The 13796-nt window shown below is 37.5% G+C and overlaps 1 protein-coding gene across 1 annotated transcript in view; it reads left to right on the forward strand.

Moving 5' to 3' along the window:
* The window catches only part of LOC103022545 (diacylglycerol kinase theta), a 48653-nt gene that overhangs the window by 23776 nt on the left and 11081 nt on the right, over window positions 1–13796 (forward strand). The window contains exons 4-9 of the mRNA XM_022676379.2: window positions 852–937; window positions 1543–1668; window positions 4764–4920; window positions 5408–5491; window positions 5620–5720; window positions 8581–8798. Coding sequence (XP_022532100.2) covers window positions 852–937; window positions 1543–1668; window positions 4764–4920; window positions 5408–5491; window positions 5620–5720; window positions 8581–8798 — 772 coding nt within the window. The remainder of the gene's footprint in view (window positions 1–851; window positions 938–1542; window positions 1669–4763; window positions 4921–5407; window positions 5492–5619; window positions 5721–8580; window positions 8799–13796) is intronic.

The raw sequence follows: 13796 nt of genomic DNA on the forward strand, positions 1-13796 counted from the left end.
CACAGCTGTGTAAGAGAACCTGAGAAAAACACAGTGAATCATTCATCAACATCGTTATTTGTATTGACAGAACCATTTATCTCTGTTTACTGGAGCTATGTTTACTGCTTTTACACATATTAGTGAAAAAGTGGGTGGAGCTAAAGAGCTGACTGAACTCTGAATTTTTGTCACTTCTAGATATTCCTTCCTTCAGCTGTGAGTGATTATTATTAAAGAGTGAAAGTGTTTAGGAACCACACAAACTCAACCACCAAGTGCCCGACTGTGTAAAGTTAAAGAGCGGGTGTCCACTGTACTGTTGGACACTCCTGCTTTTACACACCTGCAACTAAACAGGCCCAAACCATGATACTACCACCACCATGTTTCCATGTTTTACAGATGAAACAAGGTTCTTTTGGTGAAATGCAGTGTTTTACTTTCTCCAAACATAATGCTTTTCATTTAAACAAAAAAATATATATATGTTGGGCTCATCTGTCTTTAACGTTAGCCAACATGAGAGAGCCTTCAGTTGCTTAGACCTCGCCAATAATTACACACCTTGCTCTTGGAGTGATCTTTGTTGGTGGATCACTTCTAGAGGGGAAATATGTAATACTGGATCATTTTCCTCAATAAATAAATGAGAAAATATAATATTTTTTCCCCATTTGTTTAACTGGGTTCTCCTTTTCTACTTGTGTGAAACATCTGACGATGCACCACTGTAAGAGCAGAGCTGTTGGTCTATTCATCATGGTATATTCCTTTATAGTTATAAATTATAGGTTATTGATATGGCAGCAACAGTATAGTACATATAGGACATATCAGCTCATATCCTGTGTTGTGTTTCTGTTTTTCAGTGTGTGAGCTGCATGTTCACAGTGACTGCGCGCCTTTCAGCTGCAGTGACTGTCGCCTGTGTCACCAGGACGGCGGACAGGAATATGTAAGTATCACAAACACACAATTTATCCTGTATCAAATTACAATTTATCCCCAAATTAAGGCACTAATTGATCAGGTATGGATATTAAAACTGAGAGAAATTCATGATTAGAATAGCACTGCTGAGGTATTTGGTATTTGGCCTTCTGATGTAAATATGTGATTAGAATGGCTCTACTGAGGTAAATTCCTGATTAGAATACAACCGCTGAGGTAAATATATTATTAGAATAGCTCTACTCAGGTAAATTATTGATTAGAATAGCTCTACTGAGGTAAATTCATGATTAGAATAACCTTCTGAGGTAAATATATGATTAGAACACCTCTACTGAGAGAAAATTCATGATTATTTGTTTATGTATCATGGTATCATGGTATTTTGTTTATGTAAAAAAAACTATTCAAACCTCCCTTTCCTCATCATCATCATCATCATCTTCGTCATTGTCTCTGTCTGATGGTCTGGAATAGCAGCTGTATGTAATTCTTAGGGTTTCCTGCCTTTCTGAAATACATTATGTCTAAACCCCTCTGCTCTTTGACCTGCATGTCTGTCTGTATTAGCTGCTCTATGTCTGAACCTGCTGACCTCTGACCTACCAGGACATGTACCATCACCACTGGCGGGAGGGGAACATTGCGTCGGGAGCTCGCTGTGAGATCTGCCGCCGTGCCTGCAGCTCCTCTGATGTGCTGTCGGGCATGAGGTGCGAGTGGTGTGGCATCACGGTGAGCTCGGATTTATATATTTCTATATTTTATATTTTATATATTTTTTGGTCCCAGATTCCAAGTTTTTTCTCCATCAATTACCATTTAAATTCTTTAATTTCACTCAAAACAGGGAAGCACCTAATATTTAGGAACCAAATTAGTGTGCTGTGAAACTCATTACTATCTTACATATATCAACATTTTTATGCATTTTATCTACATTGTTAAAATAGCAAATTGCTTGTAATTTCTATCTATATGCTCAGAATAGCCCTGCCGAGGTAAATTCATGATTAGACCAGTACTGTTGAGGTAAACTTACAATCAGGATTGAACTGCTGAAGTACATTCTGGATTAGAATAGTTCTAGTGTGGTAAATTCATGATTGGAATAGCACTGCTGAGGTAAATCATGATTAGAAAAGCTCTACTGAGGTGAATTTGTGACTAGAATAGCACTGCTGAGCTGAATTCAATTTTGGAATAGCTCTACTGGGATAAATCTGTGAATAGAATAGCCTACTGAGATAAATTTGTGATTAGAGTAGGACCGCTGAGGTAAATGCGTGATTTAGAATACCTCTATTAAGGTAAATTCATGATTAGAAAAGCCTTCTAAGGTAAATTGTGATTTAGAATGGCTCTACTGTAGAGCTTTTCTAATCATAAATTTATCTCAGCGGTTGTATTCTAATCCTGAAAAGAAATGAATGATTAGAATACAACCGTAGAATTGTACCACAGTAGAATTAGCTCTACTGTGGAAAAAACATGATTAGAATAGCTTTACTGTGGTAAATTCATGATTAGAATAGCTCTACTGAGGTAAATTCACGATTAAAATAGGTCTACTGAGGAAAATCCATAATTAGAATAGCACTGCTGAAATAAATGTATGATTAGAATAACACTGCTGAGGTAAATGTGTGGTTAGAATAGCTCTATTGCTGGAAATTCATGATTAGAGAGCACTGCTGAGATACATTTTATAAAAACATTTGATTTTATTCGGTTTTAGACAATATTTTCATTTAATTTTGGTGCATTTCTAACTCTAAATTAGGTAGGAACTACCTTTTGGTTTTCTCAGTGTGGTGTAGACTTTTGAGGCTTCTTCTATCTGCTGAAATATTTATCAGGGAAATCAGGGCATTATTTAATGATGCCTGGGAGAGGAGAATGGACTGTGTGGATTCTCCGCCTGCTGTATCTTTCTCTCTGCAAATCAATCAATTATTCAATATGTGCAATTCTAGCCTCATAATTCAGAATTCACACATTTGTTGTGGCTTAAATCAATAAAGCAGCTATACAGCGGTGTAGTGTAAGTGTTATCAGCTAATTATTATTTAACATCGGGTTTGAGTTATGACCTTCTGATGAGTTTATTTAAGTAGCAGCTGCTTATTTATTATTCTCCCTGCTGTATTACATAATCACTAACCACAGCTGACCCCGAACATCTCATTATTGTGTTTATTTACTGAGTACTGTAGTTACTCAGTAAAACACACCTATACTACAGTTCGTCTTTGTTCATCTGCTCTAGAGAGAGAGTATTTTTCTGTTTGCAGTGCTTTTATATAGGGAGTACACAAGCTGTGTGTGTGCATTTGCACATTGCATTGGTACGTCTAGCTCAGGGGTGTCCAAACTTCAAGTCACGGGCCACACTCTGTAATAAAACAAGTAATGAAATATACCACTTTAAATAATACTTTTTTTCCTGGTTACTTTCATTTACACACCATTTTACTTGACTTAATACCTTTATCTTTGACAGTGTTGTGTAAACTAAGATTGTTTAAATTGATGTTTAATTTCATGATGTTTCTTAATAATAATTACGGCAACTTTTAGACTCTTTGGCCTGTTTTTCTGCGCTAGAAATGCGCGCCCTCTCCACTTTTAGACTCTTTGGCCTGTTTTTCTGCGCTAGAAATGCGCACCCTCTCCGCTTTTAGACTCTTTGGCCCGTTTTTCTGCGCTAGAAATGCGCACCCTCTCCGCTTTTAGACTCTTTGGCCCGTTGTTCTGCGCTAGAAATGCGCACCCTCTCCGCTTTTAGACTCTTTGGCCCGTTTTTCTGCGCTAGAAATGCGCACTCTCTCCACTGTTAGACTCTTTTGCTCCGTGTTTCTGCCCTAGAAATGTGCAGATTATAAAAACCTGCTTAACAGCGGGCCAACTTTCATTCTATTTCTAAAATACCTCGCGGGCCGCTCCAAAACAGGAAACGGGCCGCAAATTGTCATAGTTTGGACACCCCTGGTCTAGCTGCTGGTAAACACTTACCCGTTTTAATCCTAGGTTTGATATTCTTTTATTAATAATAATGCAGAAATTATGATGACTGATTTCTTAGCAATTTATAGTATTTTGTGGCGTCCCACAGGGTTCTATTTTAGGGTCTATGAATCTGATATTAACTATGAGAGTACTGCGGTTATGTGAGGGCTGAGGAACTGTAATGTGGGCCAGTCTACAGGGTTTTAATGTTTTAATCAGGCATGTATTTCATTACATAAGCTCTTTTGTGCTCTGTGTATAAAAGCAGAATTACTAATCCTACTGCTGTGTAATAGAGCTCTGAAAAAAATAAGAGATCACTTCAGTTTCTGAATCAGTTTCTCTGATTTTGCTATTTATAGGTTTATGTTTGAGTAAAATGAACATTTTTGTTTTATTCTATAAACTACAGACAACATTTCTCCCAAATTACAAATAAAAAAATGTATTTACAGAAAAATGCTTTCAGATCTCAAATAATGCAAAGAAAACAAGTTCATATTCATAAAGTTTTAAGAGTTCAGAAATAATCAATATTTGGTGGAATAACTCAAATGGTTTTTAATCACAGTTTTTTTATGCATCTTGGCATGTTCTCCTCCACCAGTCTTACACACTGCTTTTGGATAACTTCATTCTGCTTTACTCCTGGTGCAAAAATTCAATTCTCCTGAAATCGTCATGATAAAGACCTGAGAGACTAGAAGTTATACTGATTGTACAAACGTGACGCCCGTAGAATGTGCCGTTTTACAGTGTGTGTGTGTGTGTGTGTGTGTGTGTGTGTGTGTGTGTGTGTGTGTGTGTGTGTGTGTCCGCAGGCACACGCATCCTGTTACGTAATCATTCCTCCAGAGTGCAGTCTGGGGCGTCTGCGCAGCATGATCCTCCACCCCAGCAGTGTACGCGTCTGCTCCCGCAACTTCAGCAAGATGCACTGCTACCGCATCTCCGAGTCGTCGCAGCAGTGCGAGCTGGGTAATCCCGGGGGGGAGAAAAGAGCTTTTGATTCCCCAGACTTTACATCTTTAGTTAGGACCACCCAGAAAAACTCCTACTGCTACTGAGTGCACTGTAAACCTTTCACACACTTGCTCTCAGGTCCTACATAATGCACCTTTAAAGCTATGCAGGAATGTGTGGAATTATTAAGTTAACTAGATTAAACTAATTAAACTGCATTTTCACCTGGAATTCAGGCTTTCAGTTAACAGCTGTGCTGAAGTTATCCAGAGTTAATTAATCTTGAATTTCTTGTCTCTTAATAAAGTGTTTGAGAGCATCAGTTAAAGTAAAGTAGTGAAGAGGTAGAGTTACAGGTATACAGTGAATAGTGAATATTAGAGTAATGTTCTAATCCAGATTATGAGAAGCAACAACTACTCAACTAAGTAAAGAAATGACTATTTCATTTTTTTTGTAGCAGCTGTATTGTGTAATCTGACTGATATTCTCCTGTGTGTAGATAATCTGGATGATGTGGATGTTCAGACTCCAGCAGCAGCAGCAGCAGTGAAGGAGAATCAGCCCTCAGGATCATCAGATACTGGTGAGGAGATGAATATGGGGTATGAGGACAGGGTGTAACAGTGTGAGGACACTAATAAATGACACTGATAGTCAGTTGAGGAGGGTGCAGCACTGCTGTGTTTAATGTTTTTCTAACACGTCCTGCAGGGAAACAGACTCTGAAAGTGTTCGACGGCGACGATGCTGTGAAGCGTAACCAGTTCCGGTTGGTCTCCATTCCTAGAATTACCAAGAACGAGGAAGTGGTGGTGAGATTATTACATTTTTTTTTCCATTTTTATGTTTTTTCCCCTCCAAAAAGCTTTAAAGTAGAGGAGCTTAGCAAGAAAACATACTTCTCTCTCTCTTTCTCTCTCTCTCTCTCTCATATATATACACTGTGTTCCAAATTATTATGCAAAAAGTGTTTAGGAGTGATAAGGTAAGATTTTTTTTGTTTGTCAGTTAAACTCATTGATGGTGATGTGTGTCAGGGCTCTTTATATCACTGAAAGCAATTGCAGACACCTGTGCTAATAAGTTTGGCAGGCGTGTCCAATTAAAAGCAAGACTACTTAAGAAGGCTGTCCCACATTATTAAGCAGCCTACATTTTAAGCCAAAATGGAAAAGAAAAAGGATGTGTCGGCTGCTGAGAAGCAACAAATTGTGGAGTGTTTTTGTCAAGGCATGACTACAATCAACATTGCCAAGACACTTCATCATGATCATCGCACAATCCAGAAGTATGTAGCTGACTCAGAGCACACACGTGTACGTGCTGATAAGGAAAAATTGAGGACTCTTTCCAACAGGCAATTACAACAGGTTAAAAGAGCAGCTGCAAAAATGCCTTGTCATAGCAGCAGACAGGTTTTTGAAGCTGCTGGTGCCTCCAACATCCCCCGAACAACAAGATGCAGGGTCCTTCAGAGGTTTGCAGCTGTGCATAAGCCATCCTGTCGACCTCCTCTATCCACTGCACACAAGCAGAAACAGCTCCAGTGGGCCAAACAATACATGAAGACTGACTTCAAAACTGTTTTGTTCACCGTTGAGTGCCGTGCAACAATCGATGATCCTGATGGATGGAGTGGTGGATGGCTGGTTGATGGACACCCCATGCAAACAAAGCTACGGAGGAGGTGGAGTAATGTTTTGGGCTGGAATCATGGGGAGAGAGATTGTCGGGCCCTTTAGGATCCCTGAAGGGGTAAAGATGACCTCCATAATGTTTGTGGAGTTTCTCAAACAGCACTTCCTGTCATGGTTCAAGAAGAAGAACCGTGCATTCCACAGCAAGATCATTTTCATGCATGATAATGCACCGTCTCATGCTGCAAAGAACACATCTGCATCTCTGGCTGCTATAGGCATAACAAGGGACAAACTTATGGTGTGGCCCCCATGCTCCCCTGACCACAACCCCATTGAGAACCTCTGGAGCATCATCAAAAGGAGTGTCTAGGATGGCGTGAGGCAGTTCACATGTAAGCAACAGCTCTGGGAGGGTATTCTGTCCTCATGCAAGACAATTGAAGCAGATACCATCCAAAACCTGACAAATTCAATGAACTAGAGAGTTCAGAAGATCCTTTCGAACAAGGGGTCCTATGTGCAAATGTAACATCACCTAGAATAAAGTTTTGACTGGAAAACTGTTTGATTTCAGTTTGTAATAACTTGCTAATGCTTATAATTTCACAAATGACCATTTTTTTGTTCTTCATAAAAATGAAAAGGTTGAAAACTCTGCTGTGCATAATAATTTGGAACATGCATTTTGAGTGCATTTTGAGTGTATTATTTTTTTTTTATTATACTGTTATCATTGGCAGTTTGTTCAAAAATCTTTCAATTGTACTATAATAGTTGATGACTGGAAAATTACAATAACTGCAATTCATATAGGTAATTTTGGAAAATCTGAGAAAATATTATTTGCATAATAATTTGGAACACAGTGTATATATATATATATATATATATATATATATATATATATATATATATATATATATATATATATATATATATATATGCTTGGAACATATATATGCTTGGAAGTTTGTGAGCCCTATTTTTTCATATATTTAAGCTAAAACTTCATCATATTTTCACTAAAGTAGATAATTCAAGCACATTTGTTTATTGAAAAAGAAAAAAAAAACATTACATTTTTTTTTTTATATTAGACCTGTGCATGACTGTAAAATAAATTACATTTCTAATCAAAGGTTACATATGATCATTTTTAAACTCTGAAGAAATAATAAAAAAAATGTTACTAATACTACTAATATCACTAGTACCAATGTGAATGGGTTGAATATATGAATGATTCAGTTACCTAAGATATGAAGGTGACATTTGATTCAAGTATTTCCAATAAATGGAAAAAAACAATAAAATATAGGTGATGCCTGTTTTATATAAGTCTAATCATCAAAATACAGATTTATGGAACTGCTTCATTGCACGACAAGGAAGAAAACTCTCTCTCTCTCTAGTGATCCACCAACCAAAGATCATGCTTTAAGCAAGCTGTGTAATGTCCATGAGTCCATGAGGTCACAAAGGATCCAGGGTAACTTTTAAGCAACTGAAGGCCTCTCTCTCATTGGCTGATACTAATGTTCCTGAGTCCACCACCAGGAAAACATTACTGCTTGTCTAAAGTTGGGTGGGAGAATATATATAAAAACTATATGATAAATAGTATAGTATAGATATAAATAGTATTGCATTGTATCGATACGTGGCATCAAATATGGATATTTTCATTGAAACATAGTAGCCCTAAACTTCCTAACTCTACTAAAGTGGCTGCTATAATCAAATGAATAATGGATTTAATACATTTTAATGTGAATTTTAATGTAGTAAATATTTAATATAATTTGTCTGAAGTTGGGCTGAGAGATGTAGTGAATATACAGGTGCACAGTAATACAGGTATTATAGTAATACTCATTATATCAGCATTAGACTGACACTACACTCGCTCTATTAATAGCACAGGTGTCTCGTCACATTCTGCAGAGTACCGGCCGTCTGCCTCCCTACCTCTAATTTCCAGTTCAGTCACATTCATTCGTCCTTCTGAAAGCTGTATTTCCTGTTTGGACAGGAGGCGGCGCTGAGGGCGTTCTACATCCCCGACGAGCCGCAGGACTACGAGCTCCAGATCCACACCCAGCAGCAGGGCCTGCTCACCGACGACATCATCAACCGCAACGGCACGCCCGACAACAAGGCCGTGTTTAAGGACAGCCCACCGGAGGCGTGGCTTCTCCGAGCCAAGCCCCAGGAGGCGGAGCTACTGAAGATCTGCGCTGGCTGGCTCAGGTGAGGTTTTGCGTTTATGCATTTGAAGTGCATTTAAATGAATATCGCCGCTGTCCAATGAAAAACAAGCATCTCTATTTATGTTGATTTTTTTGTTTTGTACATAATTTAAACATATGAACTGTCCCTTACACTGTGCCAAAATTTAAATGGACCAATAAAAATGATCTAAAATGTCCTGAAATAAATATTTTTACTTCTTTTTATCTCGGTACTGTAAAGTTGCTGTTTTGGAGATACATGTTTTAATTGGACAGCACCAATACATACACTGTGGCAGGAATTCGTGTTTAAATTATACTTAGATTTATTCTTATAAATCATTATATTGTAATAATTACATAACTTTTAATTTTACTGAAAAATAATATTATATAGCTTAAAAAAAATACATTTTCCTGTCGCAGCCTTGGCCTATTCCCTGTCGTTTCCGTTCTTTGCCCGTTTTTATATCTCTTTATCTCCTCCTCAGTACCATGTTCCTCCACCTGCATCTGTAGCTCCACCCCCTCATTACCTGTCCCTAGGTGTTTCTTGTCTCCTGTTTGGTCCATGCGTATAAATAGTCCCTTTGTCCCAGTATCAGTTAGTCTGTTCTTTACGTTTGTTACTTTGTAGGTTTTTCCTGTTTAATGTTTATTTTGGTTTATTTCTTATTATTAATAAATATACTACTATAATATATACGCATCCTCTCTTTGCTCCACCTGACTTTTCCTTGTGATTGCCATTTTTAGATTTTAAGGAACTAGTGAAAAAGGATTAAAACTCTTTCTAAAGAACAAAAAAATAAGTAAAAAAGTATTGCTTTTTAATCTTTTATTAACTTAGAGCTATAAAAATGTTGATATATCAAACAAAACATATTAAAAAAGCTTGAAAGCTGAGTAAATGATTGGCTGTGCCAAAAAAAAAAAAGCCAGACTGACTTGGAAAACTTTGTCAGTTCTTTAAGTAAACTTGTTTTTCGCAATCGTGTAGAACTATTCAAACTATGTTGTAGAGGTTAAGCTTTTAGTTCCTGCATGCAGGATTATCCTCAGGCTATAAAAGCAGACAGCTTAGCTAATGCTGATTAGAATTAGAATACAGTATAATAATTCTACATTAAAATAATAGATATAATAGATATAGTATAATAGATATAGTATAATAGATATAGTATAATAGATATAGTATAATGTGCTGCTTTTCCATTTCCAACATTCAGATTAACTGTGATATTCCAGTGTCTTTAGGACTTAGTTATATATTTTAATAGTCTTTAAATCTGAGTGTGCGAGCAGTTCAGTAGTGTACAGTAGTGAGGAAGCTGTTTATAAATGCTTTATAACTGATGGATTAGAGATAACAGTAGCCTGTGGCCTCTGCGGTCTCCCTGAGAGATATTTATAGTCGTCTCACTTCCTTCACCATCTGAATTAGCATCTATATTTTACTGGGTTTGTGCTGCAGGGCTCCCGCTGCAGATTGATTACACAAGTTGTATGTGTTTTCTTTAATAAAAAGATCGGGAAAAAATCGGAAATTACATTTTATTTACAATTAGAAGAAGAAAATTCTAAGCTGATTGCCTCAAGACCAGGCATTTTACAAAACAAATTTAGGACAGTCATCTTACCTAAAATATCTAGAGTACAGTGGTTCTGTGGAGAAAACTGACGACTGATTGTAGAATAGAGTAAAGATAGGGTCAAGTGTCTATATATATATTTTTACGCAACTTTTTACAAGCTGTGGATCGATTGTGCTTATCAATTTGTCACTTTTTTTTTCGAATGAACCGATAAACCATTCAGCACTACTGGTGAGATATTTTACTTCCTGTACAATCTGGGTATCCAGTAGAACAGTCGACTCTGATTCTGTACCTTAAGCTCAATGAAGGCAGTCTGAGACACTCCTGATCAAAAAATACCCAGAAAGTTTTGGAAAAGTCATGGAAATTTACATATATACATATATACAAATGTGTGTTTGCATTTAGTGACTAAGAAATGCTATTTTGAGCAAACAAATACATCAGCTTAGAGTTCGTTCAGTACTGTAGCCCAACACAATGGTGCTCTCAGGATCTGACACACATTTTATTATTATTGAAGATTGTGTCAACATTTTGTCATTATAGTTTTAGTTAATTTTTGCTTTTTTTTTTTTTTTAAAACATTGAAAAATCCTGAAAAGAAAAATTTGTTGACGACTAGCATATGTTGTATATTTTGGGACCTAAAAGGTGTAACTAAAGCTTCTTTCCCACGGTAGAGTTAAGCATCCTCTTGAGGAATGTTTTTTAATGAGGCAAGTTGATCAGCCTCTTAAAGAAACATCACAGATATTTCCAAACATCACAGAGACGCAGTTTATATCGTCTGACTCGCTGTAGTAGAGTGTTGTATACACAGACCATCAAGCACCCTACTAGCCCTTTTTCTGGTGTGATGCTGTTGTGAATGTTGTTGCCTGGCGACGCGACGGCGACTCGAGGACAGACCAGCGACAGTCGCGCTCGCCTCGGCGCGGTGGGATGCAGCGGAGCGCCTTTTATTGTCTCTTTATTGGATGTGGGGAAGCGCGAGAGGCTGATGGATTAGGGATTACAGTGGCAGCCCGTGGCCTCAGAGCTCAGCCTGGGAAGTATTTATATTTGATGAGGAGAAGAGCATCTCTCTCTCTCTCTCTCTATCTGCCTCTTTCTCTTTTCTCGTTCTCTTCCTTCTCCTCTTTTCCACTGATTTTAATTCAGGCTCTAAATGGTTAATGTGGAGCTTGGGAAGAAATTACATCATTGCACCAGCACTAGTTGGAGTGATGCTCACAAGTATTAAAACGCCTCCATTTTTTTTGTTGTTATTTGTTTTATCAGTTTATTTTTGCCGTTTATGCCGTTAAGTTCGGTAAATAACCTAAAATTTTACAAAAACATTAATTTAAAAGGTATGAAAATTAGCAGTAAATTACCAAAGCTTTTAAGGGGGAAAAATGAACTAAAATCTAGAAAAAATTGAACAGTGTAAGAAAAAAACAAGCTGGTCTTTTTTTCCCCTACAATTGTTATGTGAAGTCAGACTCTGCCTTTTTTTGAACTGTTGCTGATGCAGTATTGAGTATTGAGAGGAGCATCACAGCGCTAATGCTCGGAGGAAAGCGCAGCGACTCCGTTCTGATACATCAGCTCACAGACGCAGCCTTGTGCTGATCCACATCACCCGTTTGGAGTGATGAGGGGAAAGAGAGAGCGCCATCTACTGTACTGTACCCACCCAGAGAGAGAGCAAGGACAATTGTCAGTTGTGCTTTCTCAGGGCTCCGGCAGCTGATAGCAAGTTGCATGACCTGGATTCCAACCAGCGTTCTCCCGATCATAGTGGCAGCACTTTAGACTGCTGTACCACTCGGTGTCAACAAGCTGGTCATTAGCAATGGAAATAAACTGAGCTTTGGAAACAGGATTATTAAACGATGGTTTACACTTAACACACTTACACACAGCACATTCACACTTTCATAATATTAACTGTATAAAAAAAGACACAGAAACACAGAGAACTCTGTAACTATTAAAAGTAGGAGTTATTTTCTTTAGAGAAATTACAGATGAAGACAGAGAGCGATGAGTACTGTTTCCTACACCTTTAAAAAATCTCTTGGAAACTAGTGGAAATAAAAACTGCTACAGGAAGACGTCTGGCTGACCCACATGGAAACAGCAGCTTTAACCTTAAGCTCAGATTAACATGATTAAGGACTAAGTCTTAAGACTCAGTTTCAGCAGAGAAGAGAAGAATTAGAGGTCTACTGGAAATAAAGTCATTGCTAAGAAAAAGGATAAAATAAAAATAACAGCCTGAACAGTAGTGTATCTCAGATTTTTTATTTTTTTTTTTCTGCTGAAATGTGTTTTAAAGTGCGTCGTGCGTATTTTCATATTTTCATCACTCCGCAGAGTGTCGTAAAACAGCGCTTATGCAAGAAGTGATGTGTGTGTACCTCCTGCTCCATTACAGGAGTGACGGAGTCGGGCTTACTCCAGCCTGAGGTTAATGACAGTCTACCAGTAATGCTGTTGCGTAACTCTCCAATAAAACACAAAAGTAGAGCAGAGCCTTTATTGCATCTATTCATATTAAAGTCACAACTCAGCACACATCACCTGCAGGAGTGTACAGATATCTAACCCTGCTGTGGACTGACCTCGAGAGGAGTTTATACTCTTGAGTCACATTTAACAGAGAAAAGACTCTCATGTCCCAGCCTATGAAAACCCCTGTCTCTTTGAATATGTTTAAACATCTGCATGTTAATGTTTGATCTTCATTTGAACAATATTAAAAGTCTATTTTATTCTACTCTTAAATTGAACCCATTGCATTGACCTATTGACACCATGTCTAATACAAGGCATGGGCTATAGGGGAGTATAAAGTGCCCAAAATGTGTTTTCTGGAGTGATGGACCGCCATCTAATACTTCTGGGATGAGTAGAATGATCTAGTAGAAAGTATTTTTTGGAAAGTAGAAACAGTTACTCCAGCAAAAGCAGGATAAACTATTTTTATGACCCTTAATTTATTAAGAAACAATGAATAAGCATTTGTCGGAATACTTAAAACTTATAAACCAATACAGAAACAAAACAGAAGAAATTTATTTTACACATCATTTGTAAGACGCAATTTATAGAATTCATAGAATATGAGGGAAAGAATCAGGACACGCTGCCTACCAGTCTCTGAAAAGTAAATAACCTTTTAATAAATGTTTAATACGTTTAATAAATATATGTTGCAAAAAATGTATTATAGACTTTAGTTCAGTTCAATTATATAACCTCCATCTCTTATTAGTGATGGTATAGGCACATGTGGTGCTCATTTGTTACCAAGAGAGCACATAGAACGTCTGACTGTTGTCTAGGTTCTATACAGTCAGTGGCGCACCTGTGTTTTTATGTTGCCAAGATAGCAGTACACAAGAAATGGACCTGAACACCTCATTCCC

The sequence above is a fragment of the Astyanax mexicanus genome, chromosome 19, assembly GCF_023375975.1.
Source record: "Astyanax mexicanus isolate ESR-SI-001 chromosome 19, AstMex3_surface, whole genome shotgun sequence".
In the NCBI taxonomy this organism is placed as follows: Eukaryota; Metazoa; Chordata; class Actinopteri; order Characiformes; family Acestrorhamphidae; genus Astyanax; species Astyanax mexicanus.